Source organism: Nansenia antarctica, assembly GCF_963989245.1.
Source record: "Nansenia antarctica genome assembly, chromosome: 3".
In the NCBI taxonomy this organism is placed as follows: Eukaryota; Metazoa; Chordata; class Actinopteri; order Argentiniformes; family Microstomatidae; genus Nansenia; species Nansenia antarctica.
The window spans coordinates 61,619,233-61,635,659 of NC_137688.1; the positions used below are offsets into that span (position 1 = coordinate 61,619,233).

Below are 16,427 nucleotides of genomic sequence, written 5' to 3' on the forward strand. Positions count from 1 at the left end.
AAAGTATAGTAGAGAAACTGTACAGGGGGTAGTGGGGATGATGAGGTCTGTAAGAGGGACAATTGAGGTGTAGCCTGAAGAGACGGTTCTTCAATCTACGGCAGAAGATAGGTAGTGACTGCAGTCCTGACAGCAGTGGGAAGCTCGTTCCACCAGTGGGGCGCCAGGACAGTGAAAAGTCGTGACCAAGAAACGTGACTGCTGCATCCATGTAGAGGCCAGGCGACCAGTCGAGGTGGAGGAGCGGAGTGACCGGGCAGGGGTTTGGGGTTGAGGGGTTTAGGGTTTGGGGGCTGAGGGGTTTGGGGGTTGACCATTGTTTGCCAGTAGGGAGGGACTGTTTCCTTTTGCCGCCATGTAGGCGAGCAACAGGGGCTTGAATCTGATGAACATGGAACATGGAACCCAGAACAGTTCTTACATGGCACAGCTGATATGAGGACCCCTTTTTAACTCCAAACACACTCTCACACACACACACACACACACACACACACACACACACAACACACACACACGGTATATTTTGATTACAGTTATAGGCTTAGTTCGATGTGTATTCAGTGGCAGACAGGACAGTTAGTCTGTGTTCGGAATGGTATACTAGCATACTGCATACTAGCATACTCAATGAGTATATACTGCATACTGCCTACTAAATTCAATCAGTATGCGAAAACCAGCCGACCGTTTACACAGTATGCATACTGCCTCCCAGAATGCATTTCGCCGGGAGCGGCGAATTTAAACCTCCATTTTAAACCTCCATTAGCTAAAAGCTGAAGTGTTAACATGTCATTTTATGAAGTTTTAATATGTTTTCAGGCGAGAAAGTAACCACATATATTCCCAAAATGTGTCCAGTTTACCAAAATAACCTGTTTATATATCTGATCTGACGATTTTTTGCGTCTTCTGTTCGCTAGCTGCGTTCGTAAAATTCGCCCTGGAAATCTGATCAGCACTTATGGAATACCTCTTGTCCAATCAAATTACCTGGTCCCTTTATGACGTTGCACCCAGTGTGCGCGAGTTCGACAGAAACATTGTAACATAATTACAACAAGTTGTAAAATGATTTGGGGGGCCAATATCTTTAGCTAGCTCAAGTAACTAGTTTACTATATTGTTGTCTTAGCAGTTGGTAAAAGAACATGATTAAAATAAATATATATGAGCAATAACATATTTGTGTTGCAGCAAGCACAATACAACCAACTTGTCCGTCTGAAGCGACAATACTGGGATCATTCGTGATTGGGTTACAATCAGTCAAATACTAGGCAAACATGTGTGTAAGACACAAATAAACGTGGATTTCATGCATTTCAAGTGGCATATTTGTAATCATGATGACTAGCCTGGTCTAAGAATGCATTTCACCATGTTAATTCCCAGTATAGTGAAAATACCACCGCTCATCCGTGATCAGACTTAGCTGGGGTGCTGCAACTGAAGAGTATCAAATAGAGTGCAAAAAAGCAGCATCTGCACACTCAAATATGTGCAAAAAACTATGTTTATTGCAAGCTTTCGGTTCCCAGGCTATCGGACAATGTAAACAAAAGCTGTATGACAAGTTTGTATGCAGTTTGACGAGGCTGAAAGCGCACAGGGTTGCCAGACGGGATTGACAATTTACAGCCTAAACTTTCTAGAACCTCAAAATCAAGTAGCCCATTCGGCAGTAACCCGCCCCATCTGGCAACCCTGGACGCAACCCTGCAACCCTGGACGCGAAATGGATTTTGGGGATCTAGTATGCCAAAAGTGTCCATCGTAACTGACTTCAATTATCCCGGAAGTAATTGCTCACATACTAAATTTCTCGCATACTCAAATCTCGCTTACTGTACAGTGTGAACGCACTACATACTCAACATCTACGTCATATCTAGTATGAGTAGTATGCTAGTATGCTATTCCGAACACAGCCTATAGACTCATCTCTATAGGAAGCTGCGCAACTGCACGCAACTTTGACTAATTGAACACATGCTCAGTCGCATCGCGTTTTGTCTAATGGGATTTGTAGTTTTACACGTCAAAATTCCCTATGCGTGTTACTCACGACAGCAACATTCTAAACTACAACCCCCATTCATCTACAATCCATCTTAAAGGTGTTGGTGTCAAATATGGCTGTTGTCAGTCAGACAAAGGCAAAACAGTCCGCCTCTGATTAAACAGCAGAGGCCGGGCGCTGCGGTGTGTCTGCGCTCTGCAGCCGAGCTGTCTGCGCTCTGCAGCCCAGGGTCCTGCTGCTCCAAGACGACGCGCTGCTGGGATATTAGATGGTCAGCTGGACAGAGATCCCGGGGAAGGTGAGCTATCAGATGTCTGATGCTAGATGAGCTAGCTAGCTACCATTAGCCTGGGTTAGAGTTCTGGATGCGGTCTTGATGGACAGGTAGTCCTGTGTTGGCAGGGTTAGGTGTCAGGCTGCTGAGGCGGTCTAGTTAAGACAGGTATCCACGGAACCAGAAGACCGGGTTGACTTTATTAGTTGTAGGTAACTAGATCACTAGCTAGATTGCATGGCTTTCTGGTTTGTGACTTTGAAGTCATTTTTTTGCATTGATTTTGGGCGTTCCTCCGATGTGCAGCTTTAACTAAACACCCAGACCCTTTACCCTTTACAAACCCTTTACTAACCCTAACCCTTTACTATACCATACCATACCATACTATATCATACTATACTATACCATACTATACTATACTATACTATACTATACTATACCATACTATACTATATCATACTATACTATACCATACCATACTATACTATACTATACCATACTATATCATACTATACTATACTATACTATACTATACTAGGGGAGCCACCCCTCCTAAATTTCGTTGTTTGGTACCTGTACTATAGCAATGACAATAAAGACCATTCATTCATTCATTCATTCATATATCATACTATACTATACCATACTATACTAGGGGAGCCACCCCTCCTAAATTTCGTTGTTTGGTACCTGTACTATAGCAATGACAATAAAGACCATTCATTCATTCATTCATTCATATATCATACTATACTATACCATACCATACTATACCATACCATACTATATCATACTATACTATACTATACTATATCATACTATACTATACCATACCATATCATACTATACTATACCATACTATATCATACTATACTATACTATACTATATCATACTATACTATACCATACCATACTATACCATACCATACCATACTATATCATACTATACTATACCATACCATACTATGCCATACCATACCATACTATACCATACCATACTATACCATACCATACCATACTATATCATACTATACCATACTATACTATACTATACTATACTATACTATATCATACTATACCATACTATACTATACCATACTATACTATACCATACTATATCATACTATACCATACTATATCATACTATACTATACCATACTATACCATACCATACTATATCATACTATACCATACTATACTATACTATACTATACCATACTATACTATACCATACTATACTATACCATACTATACCATACTATACCATACTATACCATACCATACCATACTATATCATACTATACCATACTATACTATACTATACTATATCATACTATACTATACTATACTATATCATACTATACTATACTATACTATACTATACTATATCATACTATACTATACTATACTATATCATACTATACTATACTATATCATACTATACTATACTATACCATACTATACTATATCATACTATACTATACTATATCATACTATACTATACTATACCATACTATACCATACCATACCATTCTATACCATACTATACTATACTATATCATACTATACCATACTATACTATACCATACTATACTATACTATATCATACTATACCATACCATACTATACCATACCATACCATACTATACTATACTATACTATACTATACTATATCATACTATACCATACTATACTATACCATACTATACTATACTATACTATACTATACTATATCATACTATACCATACTATACCATACCATACCATACTATACTATACTATATCATACTATACCATACTATACTATACCATACTATACTATACTATACCATACTATACTATACCATGCTATACCATACTATACCATACCATACTATACCATACTATACCATACCATACTATATCATACTATATCATACCATACTATACTATACCATACTATATCATACTATACCATACCATACTATACTATACCATACCATACTATACTATATCATACTATACCATACCATACTATACTATACCATACCATACTATACCATACCATACTATATCATACCATACTATACTATACCATACTATATCATACTATACCATACCATACCATACTATATCATACTATACCATACCATACTATACTATACCATACCATACTATATCATACCATACCATACTGTACTATACCATACTATATCATACCATACTATACCATACCATACTATACCATACTATATCATACCATACTATACCATACTATACTATACCATACCATACTATACCATACCATACTATATCATACTATACTATTAGGGCTGCAACTAACGATTATTTTGGTAGTCGACTAATCTGTCGATTATTTTGCGATTAGTCGCGATTAGTCGTGTGGCTTTTCGCTGCGCGTAAATGGTGACGCAGAAGCATAAATCCGGCTTAACTAGCTATCTAACCTAACGTTACGCCAAGCTACAGCTGCTCACAGAGCTAGTTGATTGGCTAGCTAGCATTGCTGGCTAGACTACAGACAGCTCACGTTAGTAGGCTACGCTTGGCGCTGTTTATCTTACAGACAGCTCGCTGGTGGACTCAACATAATTGAAATAGCATTCACTTATCAAGCATCATTCATGATCATCCACCATGACTACCTGGTATTTTAATAGCGACCACCCCTCACTTCATTTCATCTCGCGTTCTCCTGGCTTCAACATGGAAAACCCCTGCTACGTAACGTTACATACAAGCGCCTCTGTCTGTCACACGCTTGCCACAGAGCAAATAAATTCATAGCACAAACGCTCATAGCATGTACAGCCCTGTCCATGAGACGTTGTTTTCCAACATGTAACAGTAAAGCTAACATAAACATTACGACCCTAACAATATAACGTTAGCCAGTTGGCTAACAACGTTAGCTAAAACTTACCCAGCTGATTAATGGCTTGCATGGCTCCCGTCAAAACAAAACAAAACAAAACAAAACAAAAGTTTTTTAATTTTATATATATATACGATTAGTCGACGCTAAAATTCCACGTCGACGAGTTTTTGTAATCGACGTCGTCGACTGTGTCGACTAATCGTTGCAGCCCTATATACTATACCATACCATACCATACTATATCATACTATACTATACCATACCATACCATACTATACCATATCATACTATACCATACTATATCATACTATACCATACCATACTATACCATATCATACTATACCATACTATACTATACCATATCATACTATACTATACTATACTATACCATATCATACTATACCATACTATACCATACCATACCATACCATACTATACCATACCATACCATACTATACCATACCATACTATACTATACTATACCATATCATACTATACCATACTATACCATACCATACTATACCATACCATACTATACCATACTATACCATACCATACTATACTATACCATACCATACTATACTATACCATATCATACTATACCATACTATACCATACCATACCATACCATACCATACTAATACCATACCATACTAACCCTAACCAATACCATACCATGCTATACCATACTTAAGCAATATCACACGAGACGCCTGCGGCCTCGTACCTACGACCAAATCACAGCCGTGCTGATATTCAGTATAACAGCACGACCTCGAGTGTGATATTGCTTTTATACAACAGTTCTACAGCGCCATTTATTAGTTAACAGTAATAAGCGACAACAGATTATGATTTATTTGTTTATTGAATCATTTATTTTGGCTCCGCCAACAAAAAATAGTTCTGCAACTGAACTTCAGCTGGACTGTTGCCTAGTAACCTGAACACAAACATCCGCAGGCTAGCTACTTTGTATTGTGTACATTTATCTGTACGTTTCCATTTATTGTGCTACCAGTGAAATATGACTCGGTTGACAGTCGCTTTGGTGTGAATGCAATTCAGACGAGTTGACATCAGATAGTACATTGCTCCATCGTTTCCTGTTCTCAGTGGATGGTCTCCAGTAACTTTTTAAACTGTCATTTAATAGAACACCTGTGCGGCGGCTAGTACATATAGTTAAAAGTCCCAGTGCCGTTATACTGTATATCGGCATTCATGGAATGCCTCTTGTCCAATCAAATCACTTGGTCAGAACTAACTGTTGTATAATATACTATACCATACCATACTATACCATACCATACCATACCATACCATACTATACCATACTATACTTAAGCAATATCACACGAGAGGGAGTGCTGTTATACTGAATATCAGCACGGCTGTGATTCGGTCGTAGGTACGAGGCCGCAGTGATATTGCTTTTATACAACAGTTCTACAGCACCATTTTCAGCAATATTCTTCTGTTGGTATTCACTCTCGTTTTGAGCTTCAAGTGCTGGCAGGTGTATGTCACAGGTGTGTGACTGGCACCTGAATGGCACCTAATTGACAGGAATGATATTCTGGGGCCAGTGGCGATCCCATATCTCCAGAATCTGGGACCTAACTCCATCCTCCAGGATAACAACGCTCGCCCCCACAGAGCCAGGATCATCACAGAGTACCTCCAGAATTTGGGAGTGGAGAGGATGGAATGGCCTGCCGTGAATCCAGACCTCAACCCAATTAAACACTTGTGGGATCAGCTTGGGCTGTACGTGCCAGAGTGACCAACGCAACCATGTTGGCTGACTTGCGGCAAATCCTGGTTGAGGAATGACCAGCATGAGGAGGAGGTGGCAAGCTGTTGTGACTGCGTATGGATCTTCCACACGCTACTGAGGTCCCTGACAGTGTAAAATGAATAAAGTGTAAAAATGGCCAATATGTGTTGTTTTTTCCTTATTACTGTGGGAGAGTGCAATCATCCAATCCACCAAGCAACTCAAAACGAGAGTGAATACCAGCAGAAGAATATAGGGGATTTTGGCAAATATTATTGGGCCGCTACCCACACATTAAGCTGTGTTGCTCATTCCACGAATGCATGATCCTTACAAGTCTTCAAGTTACAGTTATATAATGAATATGGGCTTAAAGTGCAGAATCTCAGCTTTAGGGTAAGGGTATTCACATCCAAAGGGTTTAGGAATTACAGCTCTTTAATATGTAGCTCCCTCTTTTTCAAGGGACCAAAAGTAATTGGACAATTGACTCAAAAGCTGTTTCATGGGTCAGTGTGACTTCTTTATCAATTAAGCAGGTAAAAGGTCTGAGTTGATTCCAAGTGTGGCATTTGGATTTGGAAGCTGTTGCTGTATACGCACAACAGTCAACGGACTTCTCAATGCAAGTGAAACAGGCCATCCTTATGCTGCAAAAACAACCCAAAAATCCATCAGAGAGATAGCAGGAACATTAGGAGTGGCCAAATTAACTGTTTGGTACATTCAGAGAAAAAAAGAACGCACTGGTGAGCTCGGCACCACAAAAAGATCTGGACGTCCATGGAAGACAAGAGTGGTGGAGGATCACAGGATCATGGTAAAGAAAAACCCCTTCACAACATCCAGCCAAGTGAAGAACAGTCTCCAGGAGGTAGGCATATCATTATCCAAGTGTACCATAAAGGGAAGACTTCACATGAACAAATACAGAGGGTTCACCCCAAAGTGCAAGCCATTCATAAGCCTCAAGAATAGAAAGGCCAGATTAGACTTTGCCAAAAAACATCTAAAAAAGCCAGCCCTGTTCTGGAAGAGCATTCTTTGGACAGATGAAACTAAGATCAACGTGTACCAGAATGATGGGAAGAAAAAAGTATGGAGAAGGCTTGGAACGGCTCATGATCCGACGCATACCACATCATCTGTAAAAAACGGTGGAGGCAGTGTGATGACATGGGCATGCATGGCTTCCAATGGCACTGGGTCACTAGTGTTTATTGATGATGTGACAAGACAGAAGCAGACAGATGAATTCTGAAGTGTTTAGGGATATTCTGTCTGCTCAGATTCAGACAAATTCAGCAAAGTTGATTGGATGGCCCTTCACATTACAGATGGACAATGACCCAAAACATACTGCGTAAGCAACCCAGGAGTTTTTTAAGGCAAAGAAGTGCTATTGAAAATATTTTTGTTCAACCCCTTGAATTAAAGCTGAAACTGCACTTCAATTACATCTAGATTGTTTCATTTAAAATCCATTGTGGTGGCATACAGAGCCAAAATTATGGAAATTGTGTCACTGTCCAAATATTTCCGGACCTAACTGTATATAAGTATATATACGTATATAATTATATAGAGGTGTGTATATATATAAGTATATAGAGGTATATATATATATAGGTGTATATAGAATGTAGCTCTGAGCAGTGGTCTGGAGGAGAGTCAGCTAATAGCCCAATAACTCCTGTCTTTCTCCCTCCTCCTGTCTTTCTCCCTCCTCCTGTCTTTCTCCCTCCTCCTGTCTTTCTCCCTCCTCCTGTCTTTCTCCCCCCCCCAGCATGTCTCACTACACAGACGAGCCTCGTTTCACCATCGAGCAGATCGACCTGTTGCAGCGTCTGCGTCGGACCGGTTTGACCAATCAGGAGATCCTGCAGGCGCTGGCCACCCTGGAGCGTCTGGACCGGACGCACGGGGACAAGTTTGGCCGGCGCACCTCCTACGGAGGGGGCGGGGCCAGCTGCAGCTCTGCCCCCGACCCCAACAGCAGCGCAGTCGCCACGACAACAACAACAAACAACAACAACAACAACACTGCCTCTGCCACCTGTAACCCCGCCCACTCCAGGACCTCAGCCACCACTCAAACCCAGTACCTCCCCACGTCGCCTAGCAACAGCTACGCCACCTCCCCGCCCCCCGGCCCCGCCGTCCCGCCCTCCCCTGTGGCGCTGGTTGCCATGGCGATGAACGGGCGCGACAGCCTCGCGGCCACGCCCAACGGCAAGCTGTCTCCACCCCGTTACCCCGGCAACGGAGCGGCAGGAACGCGAGGCTTCGGGTTCGAGGCGACGGAGGAGGAGCTAGACGTAGACGACAAGGTGGAGGAGCTGCTGAGGTACACACACACACACACACACACACACACCCCACATACATTTTAAATGCTTTATTTATGTCCACATAAATGTACAATATCTAAAGGACATAAATACTATCAGTGCATTTTGACCTTATGAAAACAGTCAGTTACAATAGTGTTGAGTTGACAACCAGTTATGCCTACACATAGGATGTTATTCACACCAAATGATAACAGTGGATTGACAGATACAGTATCAATACTGTAAAACAGACAGTGTCCAGCTCATGGGTACAAGAAGCACCGCCTTCTCCATATTGAGCGGCTACCAATAATAGCAGATACTGAGCAATACTTGCTGTATTGGCCCAAACTGTTTGGCCCTTCTCTTAGATAGGCCAGCCATTTGAAGGCCTCTGACAACAAGCTTATGAACATGGCCCAGGATGCCAAATATGAAAACTAAAAGTTTACATCTGTAACCCAGTTGTGATATGGCCTGCTCCAGCTGTTGGTATTTCAAGATCCTCTAGGCTATGGTCAAAGGTGCAGCCAACTTCTAGAATGAGCACCTCTCTGTGATTTTCATTGACAATTACAGCATTGGGGGGGTGTTTGATAAAATGTTAGAGAACACTTCTGAATCGTCACTACACAGACTGAACATGCTAGGCTTTACAGTGGAGTGCTTGTACAGCGTTGCAGCAGGCCTGAATATGGAAATTACACCCTCTGAAATCAGATCCACGATTCGATCATGCCTACATATGTAGAGCCCTTTATATGCATGACAACCATTTAAGATCACACATACTCACTCACACACACACACACACACACAAACACAGAAACACACACACACACCACACACACACACACACACACACACACACACACGCACAGAAACACACACACACAGTGACAGGTGTGTGTGTCTGCAGGAGGGACAGCAGTGTGGTGAAGGAGGAGATCAAGGCGTTCCTGGGGAACAGACGCATCTCCCAGGCGGTGGTGGCACAGGTCACAGGTACTGACCCTGACCCTGACCCTGACCCCTGACCCTAGCCCTGACCCTAACCCGCCATGTCCCCAAAGGTACTTTACATTCCTGCCTGATCTGTGTGTGTGTGTGTCTGTGTTTGTTTGTGGTGTGTGTGGTGTGGGTGTGTGTGTGTGTGTTCCAGGTATTAGTCAGAGTCGTATCTCTCATTGGCTGCTGCAGCACGGCTCTGACCTCAGCGAACAGAAGAAGAGAGCGTTCTACCGCTGGTACCACCTAGAGAAGACTACCCCAGGTACTGATCCCTGACCTGACCCTAGCCCTGACCTGACCTGACCCCTGACCTGACCCTAGCCCTGACCCCTGACCCTGACCAGACCCCTGACACTAATAATAATAATAATAATACATGTTATTTATGGTTGCCTTTCAAGGTTCTCAAGGACACCTTACAAGACATAGTTAAAACCAAAACATCTTTAACACAGTCAAAACATTATAAAATCAACAAAGCAAAGTCGGATAAAAACAGCAAAGTCAGATATAACTACAAACAACGTACAGCAGGTCAAACCAAATATGCCATTGTGAAAAGGTGTATTTGAAGGCTGGATTTGAAAGTGGAGAGAGTGTCAATGTTACGTATGTTAGGTGGCAGAGAGTTCCAGAATGTTAGGTGGCAGAGAGTTCCAGAATGTTAGGGGGCAGAGAGTTCCAGAATGCTAGGTAACAGAGAGTTCCAGAATGTTAGGAGACAGACAGAGAGTTCCAGAATGTTAGGTGGCAGAGAGTTCCAGAATGTTAGGAGAGAACAGAGAGTTCCAGAATGTTAGGTGGCAGAGAGTTCCAGAATGTTAGGAGACAGACAGAGTTCCAGAATGTTAGGTGGCAGAGAGGGATCTGAGACTACGGGAGGGAGTGTGAGTTAAGGCCAATGCACACGGCCCCGATTTTGTCGCACCGCCGAATTCGATTCCATTGTTTTGAATGAGACAATGCACACGGCGCGCGATGCGATATTATCGCACGACAACATTCGATTCTCCATTCACACCAATTGAAATAATTCAAAGAATTGAGAATCGAATTTCTCGGTGCGACAAAATCGCACGCCGTGTGCATTGGGCTTAAGAAGAGTTCAGAGAGATATGAAGGTGCTAGGTTATGGAGAGCCTTAAAGGTCAGAAGGAGAATCTTAAAATGAATACAGAATTTAATGGGGAGCCAATGTAGTTGTTGGACTACTGGAGTGATATGGTCAATGGAGGGAGTTCTGGTAATGATACCTGACCCTGACCCTAACCTAACCCTGACCCTAACCCTTACCCTTACCCTAACCCTTACCCTGACCTGACCTGACACCTGTTAGGTGTGTGTGTTTGGTGGGTGTGTGTGTCTCCTGTCCTCCTGGGTCGCTCCGCCCATGCGTTACTAGTGATGATGTCATAATGGTGTAACTTACCTCTATTGGCTCTCCCAGGTGCCACTCTGAACATGCGCCCAGCTCCATTGGTCCTGGAGGAGATGGAGTGGAGGCAGACCCCGCCTCCCATAAGCTCCGCCCCCGGGAGCTTCCGCCTGCGCAGAGGGAGTCGATTCACCTGGAGGAAAGAATGTCTGGCTGTGATGGAGAGGTGAGGGAGGGGAGGGGGGAGGGGAGGAGGGGGGGAGGAGGGGGGGAGGGAGGGGAGGGGGGAGGAGGGAGGGAGGGAGGAGAGAGGGAGGGAGGAGGAAAGAATGCCTGGCTGTGATGGAGAGGGGAGGGGGGAGGAGTAGCGGGGAGGGAGGGAGGAGTAGGGGGGAGGGAGGGAGGGAGGAGGAGAGGAGAGAGAGAGGGAGGAGGAGGAAAGAATGTCTGGCTGTGATGGAGAGGTGAGGGAGAGGAGGAGGAAAGAATTTCTGGCTGTGATGGAGAGGTGAGGGAGGATAGGAGAGAGGAGGGATGGCTGTGATGGTGAGAGAGGTGGAGAAGAGGAGTGGAGGGGCAGGAGAGGAGGGATGGCTGTGTAGGAGGAGGAGAGGAGGGGTGGAGGGATGGCTATGATGGAGGGGAGGAGGGTTAGGGTTAGTACCAGGGTTAGTACGGTTAGTAGAGCAGAAGTCATCCATGTTGACGCCATTTTCTCTCTCCAGCTACTTCAACGACAACCAGTACCCCGATGAGGCCAAGAGGGAGGAGATCGCTAACGCTTGCAATGCTGTCATCCAGAAACCAGGTCAGCCCTGACCCTAATCCTGACCCTGACCCTAATCCTGACCCTGACCCTAACCCTGACCCAAACCCTAACCCTGACCCTGACATTAACACTAACCCTAACCCTGACCCTAACCCTGACCCTGACCCTGACCCTGCATTGCTGTCATCCAGAAACCAAGTCAGACTGTGTGTGTGGTGTATTTTAACGTGTGTGTGTGTGTGTGTGTGTGTGTGTGTGTGTGTGTGCGCGTGTGTGCGTGTGTGCGTGTGCGCGTGTGTGCGTGTGCGCGTGTGTGTGTGTGTGTGTGTGTGTGTGCGTGTGCGTGTGTGTGTGTGTGCATGTGCTCCAGGTAAGAAGCTGTCTGATCTGGAGAGAGTCACGTCGCTGAAAGTCTACAACTGGTTCGCTAACCGGCGCAAAGAGATCAAGAGACGCGCCAATATTGGTAACGTGGGTTTGGGGAGGGGCTAATATTGTGGTACTATATTGAGGCATTGTGGGTAATGTAAGGCATTGTGGATAATGTGTGTGGTGTGAGGCATGGTGGGTAATATGTGTGGTGTGAGGCATGGTGGGTAATGTGTGTGGTGTGAGGCATTGTGGGTAATGTGTGTGTTGTGACCGTGCTCTGTTTTTCCAAGAAGCCACAATCCTGGAGAGTCACGGCATCGACGTCCAGAGTCCTGGAGGTCACTCCAACAGCGACGACATCGACGGGGGAGACTACACAGAGCAGGTAGGGGTCAGAGGTCACAGCATTGCGGCCAGAATGTTTGACCATGCTAATGTACTAGAGAAACTCTACAGGTGGGGTAGAGGGGCTCTTTAGGAGAGACAGTCAAGATGTAGCCTGAAGACATGATGGGTTTTCAGTCTACGGTGGAAGACAGGGAGTGACCCTGCAGTCCTGGTTCATCTGTGGTTCATTCAGTGGTCAGTGGTTCATCTGTGGTTAATGTGTGTGTGTTCGGCAGGTGTGTGACCTCCCCTACTTTGACAAGCGACCGCTGGCCAGACCGTTCAGCTTCTACAGGCTGGAGCCCAGCTCACCTACACAGGTAACACACCTCTCTACCTCCACCCTTCCCCCTCCCTCTCACCTCACCTACACAGGTAACACACACCTCTCTACCTACACCCTCCCCCCTCCTCCCTCCCTCCCACCTCACCTACACAGGTAACACACACCTCTCTACCTACACCCTCCCTCCCTCTCACCTCACCTACACAGGTAACACACACCTCTCTACCTACACCCTCCCCCCTCCTCCCTCCCCCTCACCTCACCTACACAGGTAACCTCCCTCCCTCTCCCCCCCCCCCTATGTTAACTGTAAAGCCCATCCTGAGACTGTCCTGTCGCCCCTTCCCCCCAGGAGGATGGTAGCCATGGCGACCACCAGGACCCCATCTCTCTGGCCGTGGAGATGGCCGCCGTCAACCACAGCATCCTGGCTCTGGGCCGCACTGGCGGGGGCGACATCAAGACAGAGGCCCTGGATGACGACTGAGGAGGAGGGGGGGAGGGGGTCGGTCATGAGACCAAAATGATGCTTAGCTATCCAACACCTTTCCCTGCCCCCCAGCCCCCCTGCCACCCCCAGCCCATCTACAAGGCCACAGACTGCCTCCTCGCCTGGTCCCTCATCCCACCTCCCCCTCCTCTCCTTCCATCATCTGGCCCCTGACCTTCCCCTCCTCTCCTCCCATCATCTGACCCCTGACCTCCCCCTCCCCTCCTTCCATCATCTGACTCCTGACCTCCCCCTCCCCTCCCATTATCTGACCCCTGACCTCCCCCTCCTCTCCTTCCATCATCTGACCCCTGACCTCCTGACCTCCCCCTCCTCTCCTTCCATCATCGGACCGATGACCTGACCCCCCCCACCTCCTCCCTGATGGAGGGTGTCTGAGAGGAGGACTGTGTGTTTCATATCCTGCACTCTAGAGCTTTCATTCCTTCTGGAATTAAAAACACATTTTTAAAGCCTGTTTTAACTTCATTAGAACCTCAGTGTGTTCAGATACACAACATCAGGAGAGGAAATGGACACCAGGCTGTTCCCAGGGCAGTTGAGTCAGTGTTCAGTGATGGGGGAGGCTAGGGTCAGAGGTTAGGGTCAGGGGAGGCTAGGCTCAGAGGTTAGGGTCAGGGGAGGCTAGGCTCAGAGGTTAGGGTCAGGGGTCAGCTCCTCAGGGGAGGTCAGAGTTAGGGTCAGGGGAGGTTAGGGGTCAGCTCCTCAGGGGAGGTCAGAGTTAGGGTCAGGGGAGGTTAGGGTCAGAGGTTAGGGTCAGGGTGGTCTGGGACGTGAGGCGGTATTAAGCTCGTATCCAAAGGTAATAAACTAACATGGTTGTTCAGCGCGTAGAAGACTGTTGTTCTCTGACTAGTAGATTAGGGTTAGGTAACCATGGTAATCCTGAAGTATGTTTATATTTAATTCTGCTCTCTGCTAGGGTCGAAGGGTCAAGGCTAAAGATCAAACGGACAGTGTATTTATATTATTATATTATTTTGTTTTTATTTTCTTCTTACATTGTAAAATATTGACGAGGATATGTTAAAACATGCTTTTATTATCAAATCAATCAACTCTTTTATTTTTTATGATTTTATTATATCACTGTTGTGTGTGTGTGTGTGTGTGTGTGTGTGTGTGTGTGTGTGTGTGTGTGTGTGTGTGTGTGTGTGTGTGTGTGTGTGTGTGTGAGAAACATGAAATGGCCAAATATGAATCTGTACAAAAAGTTGTTATGAAATGATTGAGTCACAACAACAGTGTTCATCCTGACGTCCAGCAGATGGCGCTGCTGCTGCTGCTGCTGCTGCTGAGGAGACCTCTGTATCTGGCTGGTCTCTTGGGTCCAGAACAGAATGATCCAGGATCAGATCTATCTGGCTGATTTTGAATCGTATTGGGGAAATCAGCCATCTGATCCAGGGGCCTCATTTATAGAAAGTACTTGGATAAAATGTTATCTTACCCGTGTCGTACGTAGAAAACCACGTCAAAGTAGTGATTTATAAAATGTAAACGTGAGTCAATTTGACTGTGGAAATTATCTTAGCTCTACGTCAGGTATTGACTGGACGTACGCACGTTACCTACTGGTTATGCGGAGTTATTACAGGCATGTGAGCCGCACTGCCTACTGTAATTCATGCGAAGGTTCGTAATAAAATTAACAATGTTGTTATCAGCCAAGAAAATTTGTTTAATTCAAGATTTAAAGGGAAGTCATGTTTATGATTGTATTTCAGTCTTCCTTTATATGCCAATAGGCTATTGTATGGTGTAATCATTCTAAATTTAGGCGTGATAAAGGCGGTCGGGTATATCCCAGCCCTCCTTCAGCCGCATCCTGCCTGATGGGATCGGGGGAATTCGGGGGCGAGTGTTTGCGACCGCGCGTCTATTTCTGATAAAAGACAGTCGATCTCCTCCTCAGTAAAGTTTTTCTTCTTTAGTCTACCATCGTGTGAACTCGTCAAAGGTGCTGCACAACTCCTCAATCAAGCCTATTGAAGCCACTATCACAGGGCGTAAATACAAAGCTCATTCACCTGCGTTCAATTTCAAGTATATTTGTTACTTATAGACGGCAGTATGTACGCAATTTTAAACAAGCGCAGCCCGTTTTATAAATAATGCTTACGTCCATTTAGAAATGTGCTTACATGCAAGTCAAAAATGACGTTCAAGTACTTTTTTTTATAAATGAGGCCCCTGGATAGCAAAAAAGAATCAGGATAATTCTGATCTGGGCCCAGGAGACCAGCCTCTCTCCTGTCTCTCCTGTCTCTCTCGTCTCTCCCGTATTACAGAAACTTCCTAAACTGCATATCCTATCTTAACTGTTTGGTAACCATGGTAATTAGGATTAGGACCAAAAAGCCATTACAGATCACTGTTCCTAAATCAATGTTCCTATCCTAACTTGAGATAGGAAAAGTGT

The 16,427-nt window shown here is 44.6% G+C and overlaps 1 protein-coding gene across 1 annotated transcript; it reads left to right on the forward strand.

Annotated features, from left to right (window-relative positions):
• Nucleotides 1-2,269: 2,269 nt before the first annotated feature.
• On the forward strand, nucleotides 2,270-13,981 carry hmbox1b (homeobox containing 1 b; the record flags this gene model as incomplete). The annotated part of the gene is made up of 10 exons (XM_080525264.1): nucleotides 2,270-2,324; nucleotides 8,748-9,308; nucleotides 10,214-10,299; nucleotides 10,457-10,567; nucleotides 11,753-11,906; nucleotides 12,406-12,488; nucleotides 12,820-12,915; nucleotides 13,112-13,206; nucleotides 13,445-13,528; nucleotides 13,847-13,981. The coding sequence occupies exons 2-10, from the start codon at nucleotides 8,749-8,751 to the stop codon at nucleotides 13,979-13,981; spliced, it is 1,404 nt and encodes a 467-aa protein (XP_080381390.1). The 5' UTR covers nucleotides 2,270-2,324; nucleotide 8,748.
• Nucleotides 13,982-16,427: the final 2,446 nt, after the last annotated feature.